At 31.5% G+C, this 21,213-nt stretch overlaps 2 protein-coding genes and 1 long non-coding RNA gene across 5 annotated transcripts in view; 2 read left to right on the forward strand and 1 right to left on the reverse strand.

The window, feature by feature from the left end:
* LOC145959312 (uncharacterized) overlaps window positions 1-8,767 on the reverse strand; it is a 30,618-nt gene extending 21,851 nt beyond the window's left edge. Inside the window, exon 1 of the long non-coding RNA XR_014434976.1 lies at window positions 8,017-8,767. This is a non-coding gene — a long non-coding RNA (uncharacterized LOC145959312). The remainder of the gene's footprint in view (window positions 1-8,016) is intronic.
* On the forward strand, window positions 7,840-12,491 carry Usp30 (ubiquitin specific protease 30). Its single transcript, XM_083078045.1, has 6 exons — window positions 7,840-8,587; window positions 8,942-9,094; window positions 9,331-9,494; window positions 9,666-10,097; window positions 10,265-10,603; window positions 10,877-12,491. Exons 1-6 carry the CDS (start codon window positions 8,485-8,487, stop codon window positions 11,129-11,131), a joined length of 1,446 nt encoding a protein of 481 aa, XP_082934171.1. The 5' UTR covers window positions 7,840-8,484; the 3' UTR covers window positions 11,132-12,491.
* A 4,376-nt stretch (window positions 12,492-16,867) lies between these two features.
* Med18 (mediator complex subunit 18) lies at window positions 16,868-18,455 on the forward strand. Of its 3 annotated transcripts, none has more exons than XM_083078031.1 (3): window positions 16,868-17,167; window positions 17,277-17,518; window positions 17,660-18,455. In XM_083078031.1, the coding sequence occupies exons 2-3, from the start codon at window positions 17,313-17,315 to the stop codon at window positions 18,117-18,119; spliced, it is 666 nt and encodes a 221-aa protein (XP_082934157.1). In that variant the 5' UTR covers window positions 16,868-17,167; window positions 17,277-17,312; the 3' UTR covers window positions 18,120-18,455. The 3 variants fall into 3 exon arrangements, with proteins under 3 accessions (XP_082934157.1, XP_082934158.1, XP_082934155.1); XM_083078032.1 differs by lacking the exon at window positions 16,868-17,167 and having other exon boundaries at window positions 17,176-17,518; window positions 17,660-17,936; window positions 18,020-18,455; XM_083078029.1 differs by lacking the exon at window positions 16,868-17,167 and having other exon boundaries at window positions 17,179-17,518.
* The last annotated feature ends 2,758 nt before the right edge of the window (window positions 18,456-21,213 follow it).

Below are 21,213 nucleotides of genomic sequence, written 5' to 3' on the forward strand. Positions count from 1 at the left end.
TTATAGTGACGTCAATTATCCGTGACATTAGTCCGTCATTTTTCGGTCATAAATACGTCATTTAACACGTCATTTTTAGTCAGAGAATGACCAGAATATCACGTCAAAATGACGAAATTGTGCTAGCTGGGTAATTAAAAATATAATAATTAAAAAATAATAATTAAAATATAATAATATAAGTATAAATATAAATATAATAATTATAAATATAACAATATAATAAATAATAATAATAAATATAACAATAATATAATAATAATAAAATAATAATAAAATATAATAATAAAATATAATAATAATAAAAATAGTAATAAATATAATTAAAAATAATTAAAAATTATAATAATTAAAAAATATTAGTCCATTTTACATAAAAAATATTTAATACCCATACGGATATTTGTCAATCGTTAAAATAATTTTTAATGTTTGAAAGTACTGATATCACATCACATACTTCCAAGGTTCTCATGGTACTAACATAAATACCGGCAGTTTTCGGCTATAAAGCCGAAATAAGAGAAGATCTGTGAATATTCTATGTTTATATATTATATATTATATATTATATGTTTATATATTATACGTTTTGATGACTCGTTGTCAATATTCAGTGAAGAAAGGTAAAGGCCCAGATAGCACATGGACGTTCCATGGACGTCCAATGAATGTTCAAGTTCGAACATTGGGACGTCCAAAAGATGTCTGAATTAAGTTCGACGACACCCATTGGACGTCCATAGGAGGTCGATTTTTCACAACTTTGGACGTCCAAAATAATATCTAAAAAGGATCTAAAATAGACGTCATTTTCAGTGCTTTATTCTTCAAAATTATTGTTAAAATAAACATCAAAACCCAGAAAATGTTTATATTTAGTTATATATAATTGTGTAGATATAATTACGTATGGCTTTTGACCTAATTTAATCATATACAGGGTGACCCATTTTAACTTAGGCAGCCAAATAACTCGAAAAATAAGCAAGATAGAGAAATATTTTTTAGACAAAAGTTGTATGGTTTCGAGGGGGCCATAAGATGGTATCATTGGTTTGACCTTGAAGAGTCATTTGAAGGTCACGTGAAGGTCACTTCAATTTTTTTAAATGGAATACCCTATATATTTTTGTACATTCTTGTAGCTTATTTCGAGAGCTTTCCAAAACACTATAATTAAGTACCTTTCCGTTAAGTACTTTTTGAGTTATGATGCTTGAAATAATTTCTTAATTTTACATAAACCGTAAAATATCTTGTAAAATATTCATTTTTCGATTATCTTACCTTAATACTTTTATGTACAAAATAATGAGAGGAATCAATTGATGTAAAGAAAACACATAGTTGTTTTTAAGAAAAAATATGGAATTGTTAATTGCAAATTACATATTTTTTCTTCGAAACAACTATGTGTTTTCTTTACACCAATTGATTCCTCTCATTATTTTGTACATAAAACTATTAAGGTAAGGTAATCGAAAAATGAATATTTTACAAGATATTTTACGGTTTATGTAAAATTAAGAAATTATTTCAAGCCTCATAACTCAAAAAGTACTTAACGAAAATGTACTTAATTATAGTGTTTTGGAAAGCTCTCGAGATGAGCTACAAGAATGTACAAAAATATATAGGATGTTCCATTTAAAAAAATTGAAGTGACCTTCACGTGACCTTCAAATGACTCTTCAAGGTCAAACCAATGATACCATCTTATGGCCCCCTCGAAACCATACAACTTTTGTCTAAAACATTTTTCTCTATCTTGCTTATTTTTCGAGTTATTTGGCTGCCTAAGTTAAAATGGGTCACCCTGTATATAAAATTATTTTTTATTATATATAAATAGATCGCATTATGCAGCTTTTATAACATATAAAACATTTGACCCAACAAAATTAAATAATATAATTAAATAATATAATTTATCTATTTTATATAAAATTTTACATAAAAATTTCATATAAAAATTTCGTTTATATTTAAATTTGCTTATTGCATTTTAAATAGGTAATTTAAAATGTAAAGTGCAATAAACAAGTTTAAATAGGTAATGGATTATTTTCGTTTATTCGCCGGACATTTACTTGTCCGATTTATAAAGTCAATTTAATATCTGAAACTCCTGCAATGAGATCAGAAATTAAATTGAACAGTATATTTTTAATCGTATTTGTTACCCTGTTAGCAAACTTTATATAATTCTCATAACTAAAACTTAAGTACGAGAAAGATAGCGCATCGCCCGTCGCGTAGCGGTAAACGAACGAATTAACGTTCTTGTGTGCTCGCGCGAAACTTTGATGTCCAAGACCGGACATCTTATATGGACGTCCAAATATTGGCCGTTAACGGATGTCTGGAATCAGATGTACTATGGACGTCCATTTCATGTCCATGGACGTGCGGACGTAAAATGGACATAAAATAAACGTCCATAGGATGTCCTGTGTTATCTGGGGGACAACGTGGTGATCGAATTACAGGAAGTGGAATTAGAATTTAGCCGTATTCGAACTCGGATCTTTGATATGTAAGAATCTGACACAATTACTTATGCTACGATCGCCACGTATAAGAGCACATATAATCTCGTATATTTGATATAGTAAACGCTATTAGAAAAAAAACTATTAGATCATATCATAATTTATACGTATAAATTTACACTGCAATTGCCTAGAACATAGATTCTTTTTAAAAAAGAAAAAAAAGATTGAAAAATTATATATAAATTATTTTTTATAAACATCTTTTTAAATACAATCTAAATTTATATGTGCAATTTTTCTACAAAAATCAAATTTATTTGTATACATAATTTTAGGCACATCACATATTTAAAAAGATGAAATAATTTGAATTTCATGATTGGAAGCATATATCGAATAGAAGCAAGTTTTTTGGAGCAAAAAAATTAACATCTCATTAATCTTCTTTCAGTCAAAAACGCACGAGATACGAAAGATTGATAGCAAAAGTAAGAATTTATGTGACGATAATTTTCGAAAAGAGGAATTAATGAGGAAAAATTGCAAAAATATCTTCAAATTTCACGATGCAAACTGAGCAAAATGAGCGACATATTTATTATATTAGTACAATATTTATAATTAATTCAAGTTGCAACAGAAAGCTATAAAAAACGAAGCATAAAATGGCGTTTTTGACTTTTTTTTAAAAATAAGTATACCCAGTAAACACCAAATAACAGTTATATAATTGTTAGTTATAATTTCCCACTCAACAATATAACTGTTACATGTTATATAACAGTTACATAACATGTTAGTTATATTGTTGAGTGGGAAATTACAACCAGAGAGAAGAATGAGAGGTGTCATGGCCCGCTTTTAGGTGATCCCTGAAAGCGATACGCTCTCTGTGGACCTTAAAAACGTGCACCTAAACTACGAAGCCAAGGTGCACGAATGTTCTCAGAGGGTAACATATAAGGTGCACAATTTTTGGTTCTATTCCGTGCTATGTGCACAAAATGTCGGTAGCACCAGTGCTGTATAGCAAGGTGCTTACAATATCAAATAAATTTTAATATAAATGAGAAATGACGAATTTGCGATCCTCTCACACTCTCTCTCTCTCTCTCTCTCTATATATATATATATATATATATATATATATAATTTTTTTTTTGATATATGAATTTGCAATGAGCAGCGACATATTTTTTCTTAAGAACAATTATATGTTTTTTTTACATTAACTGATTCCTCTTACTATTCTATGCATAAAATTATTAAAGTAAAATAATCGAAAAATGAACATTTTATCAGATATTTTATAATTTATATAAAATTATGTCAACTTAAAGAATCAAATATCTCGTTAACTGTTCAATTTTTGACTATACTATCTTTATAACTTTTTACATGGAATATTGCGAAGAATCGATTTATATAAAAAAATTAGGATGGTTCCATTAAAAAATATGAAGATAATCTTGAAATTTCTAAAACGCTTCCACTTACGAAAACAATATTACTAGCATATCATGGTCCTTTTAATCGTACAATTTTCGTAATTACAATTTTTTCATATCTGTAAAAATAGCGTTGATATTTCAAGTGAGCAAAGTTTTATATACATATATGTGTGTGTGTGTGTGTGTGTGTGTGTGTGTGTGTGTGTGTGTGTGTGTGTGTGTGTGTGTGCGTGTATAGCGTATACGAGTTATGTGAGCAAGCGAGAAGGTAATAAGAGAGAGCGAAATGGCAATAAGAGCGAACGAGATAGCAATAGCACGAGCAACGAAGACTTGGAAATAGAGTCTTTCTTGCAGCCTGGCATACTATTTCTCTCTCGCTCGCTCCTATTACTATCTCGCTCGCTTCTGTTATTGTTTCACTCGCTCTTACGTACTCATATACTGTCATGCTCATCTCGTTATCAAATCTGCCGCTGGCAAGCGGCCGATGACAAATTATGACAAATAAATAAGTTAATTATTTTAAGATATATTTATAAGGGTATAGAAGTAATTTTAATGGAATAATGAAAATTTTGCGATTAAAATAACAAACATGGTATCAATCGGATAAACGTAGTTAAATATATAATCAAAATTTTTATTATCAGACCAATTAAAAATTATCCGATTTACGTCGTGTTTGATATCATTTTAATCGCAAAAATCTCAATAATTCATTAAAATTACTTTCAAATGGATAAAATAAAAATTAGGAGCTTCAGTTTTTATTTTATAAGATGTTTACATTCGCGAGGAAGCCGAGTCCGCTTATCTTTACGACCTGTCAAGTGCGAGAGCGACAGCGAAACCGCGAGTCGAGAGCGAGCGAGATGACCTATCATCAAAGAATTCCGAAGTCTCTTACAATCGGCTTCTTCACTTCCTCTATCCATTCGCAATTTACGAGATTATAAAGTAAAAACTGAAACTTTTATTTTTTATTTTATCGATATGAAAGTAATTTTAATGAATTATTGAGATTTTTGCGATTAAAATGATATCAAACACGACGTAAATCGGATAATTTTTAATTAGTCTGATAATAAACATTTTGATTATATATATTTAAATACATTTATCCGATTGATACCGTGTTTGATGTTATTTTAATCGCAAAATTTTCATTATTCCATTAAAATTACTCGCATACCCTTATAAATATATCTTAAAATGATTAACTTATTTATTTGTCACAATTTGCCATCGGCCGCTTGCCAGCGGCAGGCTTGATAACGAGATGAACATGACAGTATATGAGTACGTAAGAGCGAGTGAAACAATAACAGAAGCGAGCGAGATAGTAATAGGAGCGAGCGAGATAGTAATAGGAGCGAGCAAGATAGAAATAGTACGAGCAACGAGGACTCGAGCTCGAGAATCGGATTTTTCTTGCGCGCTATTATTTTCCTCTCGCTCGCTCCTATTACTGTCTCGCTCGCTCCTATTATTGTCTCGCTCGTTCTTGTTGCTGTTTCGCTCGCTCTCGATTCTTGGGTCCGCTTATCATTCCGGGCTATCTATCACGACTGCCAAGTGTGACAGAGAAAGCAAGACCATGAGTAGAGAGCGAGCGAGATGACCTATCATCAAAGAGTTCCGAAGTCTCTTACAATCGGTTTCTTCGCTTCCTCTATCCATTCGCAATTCACGAAAATGTAAACATCTTATAAAATAAAAATTGAAACTTTTATTTTTAATTTCATCGGTTTGAAAGTAATTTTAATGAATTAAAGAGATTTTTGCGATTAAAATGATATCAAACACGACGTAAATCGGGTAATTTTTAATTAGTCTGATAATAAAAATTTTATAATTATATTTAACTAAATTTATGCGATTTATATCGTGTTTGATATTATTTTAATCTCAAAATTCTCATTATTCCATTAAAATTACTTTCAAATGAATAAAAAATGCATTTAATTTTTTGACATATATTCGTGAATATTATAAATGAAGTCTCCTGTAAGAAACTTCGGAATCTGCGACATCGGGAATTTTTTCATTATTTATAATAATATACGACTTTAAATTGCCATAAAATAAAAACTAAAGCTTTGATATTTTATTTGATCTTTTTGATTAAAAGGGATTAATGAAATTTTTGAAATTGAAAATTCTTCTAATAAAATATTGAGTTTAATGTGATTTCAATCGTAAAAATCAAATTAATTCTAAAGTTATGTTCAGTAAGATAAATTAAGTAAAGTACAATGCAACATTTTATACAATGTAGTCTTATTTTCAAAATTATAGTTTAAATTAGACACTATTAATTTATTAAAATAAAACTATAATTATGAGAAATTAAGAGTTTTATTATATACATGTACACATTGATTTTTACGATTGAAATCACATTAAACCCAATATTTTATTAGAATAATTTTCAATTTTAAAAATTTCATTAATCCCTTTTAATCAAAAAGATCAAATAAAATATCAAAGCTTTAGTTTTTATTTTATGGCAATTTAAAGTCGTGTATTATTATAAATAATGAAAAAATTCCCGATGTCGCAGATTCCGAAGTTTCTTACATGAGACTTCATTTATAATATTCACGAATATATGTCAAAAAATTAAATGCATTTTTTATTCATTTGAAAGTAATTTTAATTGAATAATGAGAATTTTAAGATTAAAATAATATCAAACACGATATAAATCGCATAAATTTAATAATTAAATATAATTATAAAATATAATTATAAAATTTTTATTATCAGACTAATTAAAAATTACCCGATTTACGTCGTGTTTGATATCATTTTAATCGCAAAAATCTCTTTAATTCATTAAAATTACTTTCAAACCGATGAAATTAAAAATAAAAGTTTCAATTTTTATTTTATAAGATGTTTACATTTTCGTGAATTGCGAATGGAGAGGAAGCGAAGAAACCGATTGTAAGAGACTTCGGAACTCTTTGATGATAGGTCATCTCGCTCGCTCTCTACTCATGGTCTTACTTTCTCTGTCACACTTGACAATCGTGATAGACAGCTCGGAAAGATAAGCGGACCCAAGAATCGAGAGCGAGCGAAACAGTAACAAGAACGAGCGAGACAATAATAGGAGTGAGCGAGACAGTAATAGGAGTGAGCGAGACAGTAATAGGAGCGAACGAGACAGTAATAGATGCGAGCGAGAGGAAAATAATAGCGCGCAAGAAAAATCTGATTCTCGAGCTCGAGTCCTCGTTGCTCGTGCTATTTCTATCTCGTTCGCTCTTATTTCACTCGTCCTTCTCGCTTCCTCACGTAACTCTCGCATCGCTTTTATGCATATATACGTACATACATACGTACATACCACACATACCCCCATCCACATATATATATATATATATATATATATATATATATATATATATATACACACATACATCTTTATTATTTAGAACTTTTATTCTTAAGAAATGTGTACGCGTTTTACATTAAAAATAATATCAAACTTTCTCTCTGTAAATATATAAATTATTTATTAATAGCCTAATAAAATATCTTATTTTCAAGTGTTGTAATCATATAATGAATAAATTTCTATATATATATATATATGAGAGAGAGAGAGAGAGTCATACAAAATTCATTAAAAATTTATTTAATATACGTAAGCGTCTTGCTATACAGCACTGGTGCTACCGTCATTTTGTGCACATAGCACGGAACAGAACCAGAAATTGTGCACCTTATATGTTACCCTCTGAGAACATTCGTGCACCTTGGCTTCGTAGTTTAGGTGCACGTTTTTAAGGTCCACAGAGGGCGTATCGCTTTCAGGGATCACCTAAAAGCGGGCCATGACACCTCTCATTCTTCTCTCTGTTACAACTAACAATTACATAACTATTATTTGGTGCTTGCTGGGTTCGAATGTTACATGAATTTAAATCTATAAATAACAGTTTAGTTATTTATATTTATAAGAGAAAGAAAAAGAGAGAGAGAAAGAAAGAGAGAGAGAGAGAGAGAGAAATATAATACAGCCGATTGCGAGAGAGAAAAAAAATTCTACTCACTTCCGGATATTGCAAATACGAATGCGTTTTATGCATTTTTCAGTCTCGTTGCAATCGCGCATACTTTCTTGACAGGTGACATTTGTTAATAAAAAACGCGCGTGTTCGCTCCTTTCAAATTTAATTAATATTCATCTTCTTTTTTTCGCATTCGTTTTTTTCCACCTGTCACATTACATTTGTCATTCGGGGATACCTTACAAATCGCTCGCGTTCGATCATTCACATATATACTCGAGTGGAGCGACGTGAAGGAAGAAGTAACGTCGTAGAAATTTATCGTCGAGGTTAAATTTTACTCACACGAGCTTTTACACCTGTCAGAATCTCGGATGGAGTGTTTATCGTCCTGGAAAGTATGATCGAACAAATAGCGAAAGAGGAAATTAGGAAAACTGGGATGCACGTAGGTTAGAGCATCGCTCCATCTGGAAGATTTTTCGTCTGGATAAGCGATATTTAATACGTATGATGGACGTAGAGAGGATCGCGATGTTTGCCGGCGTGGGCTTCGCCATCGCCGTCGGCCTGTTTGTCCTGTGGGGCCCCTCGCCCAAACCCAGAAAAAAAGGTTAGGACCTTACCCCTCAATTCCATCGAGTAGAAGCATCTGTCAAACTCGTTTCTTGACGTTTCTTTGTCTCTAGTTTCTCGTTGTTGCTCGTGTTTTCCATTTTCAATAATAAAACTATTATGAGAATAATAATGGACAGACATTGTCAATGATATCTTTTGCTGCAGCTTGTCAGAAATACAGAAAATTTCTTCTTTCTAGATCTTGTACGAGATTTACTTATTTTCATATTTGATTATTATTGTTTTTGGTTTATTCAATTTTTTAATATTTCTTATGTAATTCATTTCATATAATTATAAGTTTTTTTAACAGAGACATTTTGATACTTATGATCTTATTTTTCTCTAGGCCAAGTTGTCGGGATCAATAATTTGGGATATACATGTTTCCTGAATTCTCTCTTGCAAGCCCTGGCTGCTTGTCCTACATTTATTCTCTGGCTTCAAAGAGAGCAGGAGAAGAAAAGAAACTTTGCCGATACACTATTGTCTATCCTCAAGAGTATGAGATTTTGAGATGATAAAATCATAATATTCAATTCCTAAATATATCAAATTCTCTATTGTCTATTGCAAGCTCTTCTAATTTTCTCAAAATTATTCTTTATTTTGTGATAGCTTCAAGATCTTTAACCTTAAGAAGCATCTTTTACATATCAAACTTTGACAAATTACTTATATATTACTGTTATTTCTCTCTATTTCTATCTTTTGTATTGATTTGCATACATCTTACAGAGATTAATGGTTTTGCGGAGGACTTGTACGGTGATGTGACACCTGTTGAAATCATTTCTTCCATCGGTTCATTGTGGAATTTTGGACCTGGTCATCAAGATGTTCATGAGCTATTTCATGTAGTCCTTAGCGCGTTAGATGCTGAAATGCAGCCTGCAAATAGAGTATGTGACTAAAATCATTCAACACAATCTACAATATAATTTGTTTGACAATAATTAAATTAATTAAAGATGCAAAAAAGTTTTTTTGTCTCTCCAAGACTTTTGTAATTAATTGATAGAAAGTTCTTACTTGATTATACGATGACTAATCATTAATTGTTGCGCTTTCAGATAGGCTCTTTATCTGACGCGTTGCCGCCAAGTCCGAATACAGAGTTAAATATGAGAAAAGTGACTGACAGTCCTGAAGCTCAGGTTCTGAATCTCAGAAGCGCATCTTGCAACGACATTGCATCAGTGAAAAATGGTACAGATACTCCAAAGGGTTTCGATAAGAACTGCAACAATCAAATGATGACCTCGACGTCATCCATATCTAGTATGTCTCCAAGTATCGGGTATAAACCTGGTATGATCCTCGCTAGATCCTCGGAATTGCTGTCGCGAAGTATTCAAAGCAATGGCGATTGCAAAAGTCCCTTCAGGTCATGGAAATCTCTATGCACTATGCCCTTTATCAACATTCCGTCAGTCTCGATAGAGACGCATCCGTTCTCGGGTCTAATCACTAGCCAAATTCAGTGCAACGGCTGTTTCTGGAAGGTATTAACACAAAAGTGAAAGATAACACTAATTGTTCTCGCAATTAATTTTTCTGAAAATAATTTTCACGCAATACTTACCTCAAATTTCAATTATGGAATCAAACATTTGTCAATATAACATGTATTAAATTTAATATCAGTCTAATTTATTTTTTTCCTTTGTAGTCTTCAGTACGTTACGACAAGCTCGAGACTTTATCGTTACCGTTACCGCCATTCAGCATTCTACGACAATATCATACTTTGGAATGGTTGCTGTCGCGTTTTGTGGATAGCGAAATGATACGTGACGTGCAATGTGATGGATGTTCGTTGCGCTGTCCTGCTGTCAAGACCCTCACTCTCGGAAAATTGCCCAAGTGCTTATGTTTGCACATCCCGAGGACAACATGGAGTCCCTCGGGTGTGCTAATTAAAAGGGACGATCACATTACGTTTCCCGAACTTCTGGTGCTAGATCCTTACACTTATGTTTGCACAGAGACGAAAAAGAGAAACGCGCAGGTGAATTTTATAATCTATAATAAATTAAATAAGAGTATTTCTTTGAATCTATTACAATTAAAAAGTTGAAAAGTATAAAATAATTTTATTGATTATAATCGTTAAACATTTAATTTATCAAATTATAAATTAATACATATAATTTATTAATTTCATTTCATACGAAATTTATAATTTAAAAAGTTAAAAATTGCAGTTAATTTATAAGTATAATCTCTATCCTAAATTTTTGGTGAGATACACAATCCAATTAATTTATTTATATATTTATAGGGTGATGCGGTGAAGTTTCTCGATAGCAGTTTTACAATGATACAGGGTAAACATAAATATCGATTATGCGCGGTGATCGAACACCGCGGTCCAGTGGATTCCGGTCACTTTGTTTGCTTTAGACGCGGAAATAAAATGGATCAATGGCTGTACACGTCCGACATCGTCGTCGAGAGCGTGTCCCTGACGCAGGTGCTGCTTGCTAGCCCGTACCTGCTTTTCTACGAGCGCATTAGCAGCGTTTGTCCTAGCTAGGAATAAATTTTCGAGGTGATAGGCAATCGATAAGAATTACATAATTGCGCGTCAGTCCGTTCTTTTTTTAGCCACGCTCTATCATGTTTTTAACATTTAAAGAGGAATTATAATGTTGGAAATAATGCGGAAAGATAGAATTGCAGATTTGCAAATAAACGTGTAGGAAGTGCAGCTGAAAGAAGAACAGAAATAAGATTTAAGAAATACAAGAGACTGTCGACTTTTCCATAATTAGTTTAGTATCGCTATCGATATTGCGATGTAATGATAATATACTTTGTTATAATATGCGACTATAGAGCGTGTCCTTAGGTAATATTTTATAGCAGTGGCGAAATATATCAAGTATATAATCCAAAATTCAGAAGCATTTCAACAGATACAATAATAATTGCCATTATTAAACGCTAGTGAATCTAATGTAGTTAGTTTTGTGAAATTTCTTGCTTCTAGTAAGTTTCTATGAGAAGTGACTGTCAATTCTTATACAAATCGGTTTTTTGGATCAATTCATCGTCATTGAACTTCATTTTAATGAGGACTAGGATCGTGCCAATGAAAAAATCTCTGAGTGAAATTTATTGAAAGAGATAAATGAGATCTTGTATTTTTTTATATATTTATGTTTATATCTTATAAAGCTCTTCAACTTCTTGCAATATGTGCAATTGTTAAGGATATTACTATAATTACTATAAAGACTGTGAATCTATTCTTTTTTGTATATATTAAAAAGTTGTTTTACTTCTGGTTGACATATAAAAACATGCTAGCCAGACTAAATTTACTTCAAGAACTAACAAAATACCTAATGTATGTAATTTAAAATCTTATAGAAAATGTATTAAATTGAAATAAAATATTAAAAATGCAGGACATAAAGATAAGTCTTACTCAAAATTATAATATGATTTTCTCTTTTTGCAAAGTATAATTTTATTAAAATAAATTTAAGAATATTTAATAGTTGATATTTTGTTTAACTATTATACTCTAGTCTTTTATTACAAATATTGAAAATAAGTAAATAAATCCAATGTAACTTAGGACTCCAAGTTTATCTCTCTCTCTCTCTCTGAATTAACTCAACCTTACCTTACCTCACCTCGTTTCCAAACAGAGAGAAGAATGAGAGGTGTCATGGCCCGCTTTTAGGTGATCCCTGAAAGCGATACGCCCTCTGTGGACCTTAAAAACGTGCACCTAAACTACGAAGCCAAGGTGCACGAATGTTCTCAGAGGGTAACATATAAGGTGCACAATTTCTGGTTCTGTTCCGTGCTATGTGCACAAAATGACGGTAGCACCAGTGCTGTATAGCAAGACGCTTACGTATATTAAATAAATTTTTAATGAATTTTGTATGACTCTCTCTCTCTCTCTCATATATATATATATATATATAGAAATTTATTCATTATATGATTACAACACTTGAAAATAAGATATTTTATTAGGCTATTAATAAATAATTTATATATTTACAGAGAGAAAGTTTGATATTATTTTTAATGTAAAACGCGTACACATTTCTTAAGAATAAAAGTTCTAAATAATAAAGATGTATGTGTGTATATATATATATATATATATATATATATATATATATATATATATATATATATATGTGGATGGGGGTATGTGTGGTATGTACGTATGTATGTACGTATATATGCATAAAAGCGATGCGAGAGTTACGTGAGGAAGCGAGAAGGACGAGTGAAATAAGAGCGAACGAGATAGAAATAGCACGAGCAACGAGGACTCGAGCTCGAGAATCAGATTTTTCTTGCGCGCTATTATTTTCCTCTCGCTCGCATCTATTACTGTCTCGTTCGCTCCTATTACTGTCTCGCTCACTCCTATTACTGTCTCGCTCACTCCTATTATTGTCTCGCTCGTTCTTGTTACTGTTTCGCTCGCTCTCGATTCTTGGGTCCGCTTATCTTTCCGAGCTGTCTATCACGATTGTCAAGTGTGACAGAGAAAGTAAGACCATGAGTAGAGAGCGAGCGAGATGACCTATCATCAAAGAGTTCCGAAGTCTCTTACAATCGGTTTCTTCGCTTCCTCTCCATTCGCAATTCACGAAAATGTAAACATCTTATAAAATAAAAATTGAAACTTTTATTTTTAATTTCATCGGTTTGAAAGTAATTTTAATGAATTAAAGAGATTTTTGCGATTAAAATGATATCAAACACGACGTAAATCGGGTAATTTTTAATTAGTCTGATAATAAAAATTTTATAATTATATTTTATAATTATATTTAATTATTAAATTTATGCGATTTATATCGTGTTTGATATTATTTTAATCTTAAAATTCTCATTATTCAATTAAAATTACTTTCAAATGAATAAAAAATGCATTTAATTTTTTGACATATATTCGTGAATATTATAAATGAAGTCTCATGTAAGAAACTTCGGAATCTGCGACATCGGGAATTTTTTCATTATTTATAATAATACACGACTTTAAATTGCCATAAAATAAAAACTAAAGCTTTGATATTTTATTTGATCTTTTTGATTAAAAGGGATTAATGAAATTTTTAAAATTGAAAATTATTCTAATAAAATATTGGGTTTAATGTGATTTCAATCGTAAAAATCAATGTGTACATGTATATAATAAAACTCTTAATTTCTCATAATTATAGTTTTATTTTAATAAATTAATAGTGTCTAATTTAAACTATAATTTTGAAAATAAGACTACATTGTATAAAATGTTGCATTGTACTTTACTTAATTTATCTTACTGAACATAACTTTAGAATTAATTTGATTTTTACGATTGAAATCACATTAAACTCAATATTTTATTAGAAGAATTTTCAATTTCAAAAATTTCATTAATCCCTTTTAATCAAAAAGATCAAATAAAATATCAAAGCTTTAGTTTTTATTTTATGGCAATTTAAAGTCGTATATTATTATAAATAATGAAAAAATTCCCGATGTCGCAGATTCCGAAGTTTCTTACAGGAGACTTCATTTATAATATTCACGAATATATGTCAAAAAATTAAATGCATTTTTTATTCATTTGAAAGTAATTTTAATGGAATAATGAGAATTTTGAGATTAAAATAATATCAAACACGATATAAATCGCATAAATTTAGTTAAATATAATTATAAAATTTTTATTATCAGACTAATTAAAAATTACCCGATTTACGTCGTGTTTGATATCATTTTAATCGCAAAAATCTCTTTAATTCATTAAAATTACTTTCAAACCGATGAAATTAAAAATAAAAGTTTCAATTTTTATTTTATAAGATGTTTACATTTTCGTGAATTGCGAATGGATAGAGGAAGCGAAGAAACCGATTGTAAGAGACTTCGGAACTCTTTGATGATAGGTCATCTCGCTCGCTCTCTACTCATGGTCTTGCTTTCTCTGTCACACTTGGCAGTCGTGATAGATAGCCCGGAATGATAAGCGGACCCAAGAATCGAGAGCGAGCGAAACAGCAACAAGAACGAGCGAGACAATAATAGGAGCGAGCGAGACAGTAATAGGAGCGAGCGAGAGGAAAATAATAGCGCGCAAGAAAAATCCGATTCTCGAGCTCGAGTCCTCGTTGCTCGTACTATTTCTATCTTGCTCGCTCCTATTACTATCTCGCTCGCTCCTATTACTATCTCGCTCGCTTCTGTTATTGTTTCACTCGCTCTTACGTACTCATATACTGTCATGTTCATCTCGTTATCAAGCCTGCCGCTGGCAAGCGGCCGATGGCAAATTGTGACAAATAAATAAGTTAATCATTTTAAGATATATTTATAAGGGTATGCGAGTAATTTTAATGGAATAATGAAAATTTTGCGATTAAAATAACATCAAACACGGTATCAATCGGATAAATGTATTTAAATATATATAATCAAAATGTTTATTATCAGACTAATTAAAAATTATCCGATTTACGTCGTGTTTGATATCATTTTAATCGCAAAAATCTCAATAATTCATTAAAATTACTTTCATATCGATAAAATAAAAAATAAAAGTTTCAGTTTTTACTTTATAATCTCGTAAATTGCGAATGGATAGAGGAAGTGAAGAAGCCGATTGTAAGAGACTTCGGAATTCTTTGATGATAGGTCATCTCGCTCGCTCTCGACTCGCGGTTTCGCTGTCGCTCTCGCACTTGACAGGTCGTAAAGATAAGCGGACTCGGCTTCCTCGCGAATGTAAACATCTTATAAAATAAAAACTGAAGCTCCTAATTTTTATTTTATCCATTTGAAAGTAATTTTAATGAATTATTGAGATTTTTGCGATTAAAATGATATCAAACACGACGTAAATCGGATAATTTTTAATTGGTCTGATAATAAAAATTTTGATTATATATTTAACTACGTTTATCCGATTGATACCATGTTTGTTATTTTAATCGCAAAATTTTCATTATTCCATTAAAATTACTTCTATACCCTTATAAATATATCTTAAAATAATTAACTTATTTATTTGTCATAATTTGTCATCGGCCGCTTGCCAGCGGCAGATTTGATAACGAGATGAGCATGACAGTATATGAGTACGTAAGAGCGAGTGAAACAATAACAGAAGCGAGCGAGATAGTAATAGGAGCGAGCGAGAGAGAAATAGTATGCCAGGCTGCAAGAAAGACTCTATTTCCAAGTCTTCGTTGCTCGTGCTATTGCTATCTCGTTCGCTCTTATTGCCATTTCGCTCTCTCTTATTACCTTCTCGCTTGCTCACATAACTCGTATACGCTATACACGCACACACACACACACACACACACACACACACACACACATATATGTATATAAAACTTTGCTCACTTGAAATATCAACGCTATTTTTACAGATATGAAAAAATTGTAATTACGAAAATTGTACGATTAAAAGGACCATGATATGCTAGTAATATTGTTTTCGTAAGTGGAAGCGTTTTAGAAATTTCAAGATTATCTTCATATTTTTTAATGGAACCATCCTAATTTTTTTATATAAATCGATTCTTCGCAATATTCCATGTAAAAAGTTATAAAGATAGTATAGTCAAAAATTGAACAGTTAACGAGATATTTGATTCTTTAAGTTGACATAATTTTATATAAATTATAAAATATCTGATAAAATGTTCATTTTTCGATTATTTTACTTTAATAATTTTATGCATAGAATAGTAAGAGGAATCAGTTAATGTAAAAAAAACATATAATTGTTCTTAAGAAAAAATATGTCGCTGCTCATTGCAAATTCATATATCAAAAAAAAAATTATATATATATATATATATATATATATATATATATATATATATATAGAGAGAGAGAGAGAGAGAGAGAGAGAGAGAGAGAGAGAGTGTGAGAGGATCGCAAATTCGTCATTTCTCATTTATATTAAAATTTATTTGATATTGTAAGCACCTTGCTATACAGCACTGGTGCTACCGACATTTTGTGCACATAGCACGGAATAGAACCAAAAATTGTGCACCTTATATGTTACCCTCTGAGAACATTCGTGCACCTTGGCTTCGTAGTTTAGGTGCACGTTTTTAAGGTCCACAGAGAGCGTATCGCTTTCAGGGATCACCTAAAAGCGGGCCATGACACCTCTCATTCTTCTCTCTGTTTCCAAACATTGGGCCTGTTCTTTTTAGCTGCACTGCTGCACTCGTGCAATTAGTTAGAGTGAAAGAAAGTATGTTTGTCTTTTTCTAATTTATTGCACTAGTGCAGCAGTGCAGCTAAAAAGAACAAACCCATTATCTTTCCACCTTGTTACAAACAATTTGATCTCCATATCATAGTTTACATAATTGAATGACAAATATGAAATAATAACAGAAAGTGTAGAAAAAAGACTGTAGAGGGATTATCGTGTTATATCTCAACGGAAAACAGAAATTTAAAAATTAGAAGAAAAAGGACTTATTAAGGTTACACGAAAAATATAAGAAACACAATCTATCAAGAATTATATAGAAAAATTTGAGTGTATTATAAATAATATATAAAAAGAAAAAAGGTATGTATGCAAAAAATCATAAAAAATATTACAAATATTACTATGAATGTTACCTACCAAAGCCCTCTTAATTATGTCTTATTTCATGAAAAACAACTTATCCTCCAAGAGTTTTTACTGCTCGTGGAAATTCACACAAACCAGCATGACTGCTCCAATCAGCACTGCCATGGATAGTTTGAGCGCTGCTCTAAAATCCAACATCATCCCAAATCAAGAATATCTGCTGCAGGGATCAGTATTGGACACCTCAGTCGAAGTACTGTTGCACAGACTTCGTGGTTTGTGCGATAATGTGGATACTGGACCAGAGCCCTTCTATGATCATGAGATGTGTTTTAGCATTCGAAGGTATAATTCTCCCTCCTCTTTTCTTCTGTTCTTTCTCTCTTTCTCTAATCTTATTCCAACAAAATAAATGAATATAAATATGAGAAGTAAAGTCACATCAATTTCTTTGAATTTCTTTGTAAAAGTTTATTTGATTTTTAGAGGCTCACCACAGGAACAACCTCTGCTACTACGAGTTCGACGTGCTCTAGACCCAATTCACTCAGACATGCCATGGCAACTACGATATATTGGCCAACCTGAACTGGGTGACAAATCTAGACCAACAGTTGTACGTAGTAGCATTGATATTGCTACTAGCAACACTGTGGTGGAATTTCTCACTGAGTTGGGTTGCAAACTGGATTTTGAATATGTCACTCGTGGTTACATGTTCCGTAAAGGCCGAATGAAAATCACGGTGTCAAAAATCTTCAAGGTAAATCAAGGCAAAGTGCCAGAAGGTGTGCCAGAAATGATATCGCAAAGTTATTTAGTCGAACTAAGTGTATTGGCTCCCAGTGGGCAGGACGCCATAGCAGAGGATATGAGAATATTCGCTGAACAGCTGCGACCTTTGGTGCAATTGGAAAAGATAGATTATAAGAGACTGGTCCATTAGACGTAAAATTTTCTAATATAGTTTATAATTTGAGAGTTAGCGTAATGTATTAAAAAATTGACGAGATTACTCTTGTGATTAAATAAGAAAAATAAGAATTATAAGATTAAATAAGAAAATGACAAAGAAAATTTTAAAAAAATTTTAGAATAGAGTATTTTATAGTATATTTAATAGCATGTGTAACCTTCGGTCCTGCGCACAATAGGAAAAATATTAAATATTAAATATTAAATTTATAGAAAGAGAAGAGAGTTGTTTTGTTTATTTTTTAAATATATATGCAAATAATTACTATAATGTAATAAAATAATATAATAAATTTTTAAAATTTAATTGTGTTTTTACCTAAATTTCATTATAACAACGTATATTATCTTAAAAATTATTTGTCTATAAATTAACAAATAATTTTCACATATTGAATTAAAACATTTACTAGTATTACATGTATAAAAGATATTTCTTTTTAATTTCTATAATATATAAATATATTTTAGTTTTTTATTTAATTTCAATAAATGTTACATATATTATTCCATTATTTATGATTATACCTTTATTAATAGAATAATTATCGAATTAAAATAAAAAAAACATTATACTATGAAAATAATTTATATTATCAAAATTCAACTAATTTTTAAATAATAAAGCATTTTTTAAATTAAATTTTATTATATTTTTTGTGTTATATATGTTATAAAAATTCAGAAATTGTTATATATTATTGTTTTGTTTCGATATATGTCATATAATAATTTAAAAGCATGCTTCTCTTAAAAAAAATTAAAAATTATATAATACGACTATTTGTACTATCAGAGAGAAGACTGAGAGATGTCATGGCCTGCTTTTATTTATTTTTTTTTTTTATTGAGCAAAAAGCACGCTTTGGCTAGACGCCATACAGCATGATACATATAAGATTATCGTTAGTTGGTAAGGTTTAACAGTAGATAAAAGTTTTGGAATTAATACAATTCTTTGGTATTATCGTAGATTATAGAAATCAAATAATAAAATCTTTTAACAGCTTTTGTGCATACATACAAGAAAAACATAAAGAGAAATATCGAAGTTAGAATCGTTCTTATTTCTAGTGTGTCGTAATGTAATAAAGTAAATATATCTATTAAGAGTATAACGAAAATTTAAGATTAATATTGAGTACCAATATCTTATTTTAAACCTACATATTACACCTGTAAAAGAGAAGAAAAGATACATACAGTTATGTTCTATTTACATGTCACTCTTTCTTTGTAGACCTACACTCACATAGATTAGTACTTATTTGCATTCGTACATACATACAAATGTTCTCATATACATATTATGTAATTTATATTATTTAATGTATGAGATTTAATATCAAAAGAAAATCGTTATTGTATTTATTAAGAGGATGCCGGAGTCGCGGCCGAACTCCGACGGGTAGGCGCCCTCATTTTAACATAACTAAAAGCATCAGTACATTACCAACACTTATAGTTATGTTACCGACAGTATTATCTAGAGTAGAAAGACATACATATTTTAAAAAGAGCAATGTGAAATACAAGCTTTTTTTGTATTGTGTTTAATTGTATTTATATTGAAACAAAAAATACACTCACCCGCAAAAAAAGCGGTACACCTAAAATTTGAGAAAATTTCATCAAATTTTAAATGATCATAACTTGGTAAATAATGATGATAAAAATATGTTTAAAAAAACAAAATGAAGGCTGTAATGTCCACTTTAAGAATATTTAAGTGGCAATTATGCTCAGCCATTGTTTTCAAAATGGCGGATAAGGAAGTGAAAGGATGTAAAATTGATTATTAAAGGATCGAGTTTGGGACGGTGCACGGCGTAAATCAGGTAACGCAGCCCAATGAGACCAAATGCTCGTGAAAGTGTGGAGTGTTATCTTTAAAATGTTTTTTTACCGAGCTCGATACGATGATTTTTCGCTGAGTTATTCCGAATTTAATTAAAAACGCTCTTTTTTCTTCTTCAATTTGCAGCTCAGCGAATAATTATCGTATCGAGCTCGGTAAAAAAGCATTGTAAAGGTGATACTCCACACTTTCACATGCATTTCGTCCCATTGGGCTGCGATACCTGATTCACGCCACGCACTGGAGCAAAGCGGGAACCTTTATTTATCGGTTTTGTATGCTTTCATTTATCCGCTATTTTGAAAAAAAATGGTTGCACATAATTTCAATTTAATTTAGGTGTGTGTGTGTGTGCTCGTTTGTATACCACAAGGATAAGGACCCCGTGGTTCGTCAGCTCCACAGTATTTAAAGACTCCAAACCCTCCTTGTGGCGTGTGTGTGTGTGTGTGTGTGTGTGTGTGTGTGTGCTCGTTTGTATACCACAAGGATAAGGACCCCGTGGTTCGTCAGCTCCACAGTATTTAAAGACTCCAAACTCTCCTTGTGGCGTGTGTGTGTGTGTGTGTGTGTGTGTGTGCTCGTTTGTATACCACAAGGATAAGGACCCCGTGGTTCGTCAGCTCCACAGTATTTAAAGACTCCAAACCCTCCTTGTGGCGTGTGTGTGTGTGTGTGTGTGTGTGTGTGTGTGTGTGTGCTCGTTTGTATACCACAAGGATAAGGACCCCGTGGTTCGTCAGCTCCACAGTATTTAAAGACTCCAAACCCTCCTTGTGGCGTGTGTGTTTGTGTGTGTGTGTGTGTGTGTGTGTGTGTGTGTACGGGCGCACGCATGTGTGTATTAATAGTGGGTATGACCTCCTCGTGCGCGTATTACCTCATTCATACGATCAGGCATACTCTGTATTAGTCTTTTTATTTCATCCTGCGTAATTGCATCCCATGCATTTTGAAGAACTCTTTGAAGTTCTTGCAGTGACTGAGGTGCAGGTACGTGATTTCGTACTTTCTTGCCGAGATTGTCCCACAAATGCTCAATGGGATTTAAATCCGGACTACTTGCTGGCCAAACAAGTCGATTTATGCCAACTTCATCGAGGAAATCAAACACTCTTCTCGCAGTGTGTGATCGAGCATTGTCTTGCATAAACAAGAAGTTCTCTCCGATAAAGGGTGCATACGGAACAACATACGGAAGGAGTAT

This window comes from Camponotus vicinus, unplaced genomic scaffold, assembly GCF_025532165.1.
Source record: "Camponotus vicinus isolate PSW18456_S1 unplaced genomic scaffold, iyCamVici1.0 SCAF_1, whole genome shotgun sequence".
NCBI classification, from domain to species: domain Eukaryota; kingdom Metazoa; phylum Arthropoda; class Insecta; order Hymenoptera; family Formicidae; genus Camponotus; species Camponotus vicinus.

Bases quoted from the DNA above. Each gene is read 5' to 3' on its own strand.
- Usp30 (XM_083078045.1), top strand. From the start codon at position 8,485: ATGATGGACGTAGAGAGGATCGCGATGTTTGCCGGCGTGGGCTTCGCC. The intron at 9,495-9,665 runs GTATGTGACTAA...TTGCGCTTTCAG, and splicing joins AAATGCAGCCTGCAAATAGA to ATAGGCTCTTTATCTGACGC. The intron at 10,098-10,264 runs GTATTAACACAA...TTTCCTTTGTAG, and splicing joins GCAACGGCTGTTTCTGGAAG to TCTTCAGTACGTTACGACAA.
- Med18 (XM_083078029.1), top strand. From the start codon at position 17,214: ATGTTACCTACCAAAGCCCTCTTAATTATGTCTTATTTCATGAAAAAC. The intron at 17,519-17,659 runs GTATAATTCTCC...TTTGATTTTTAG, and splicing joins ATGTGTTTTAGCATTCGAAG to AGGCTCACCACAGGAACAAC.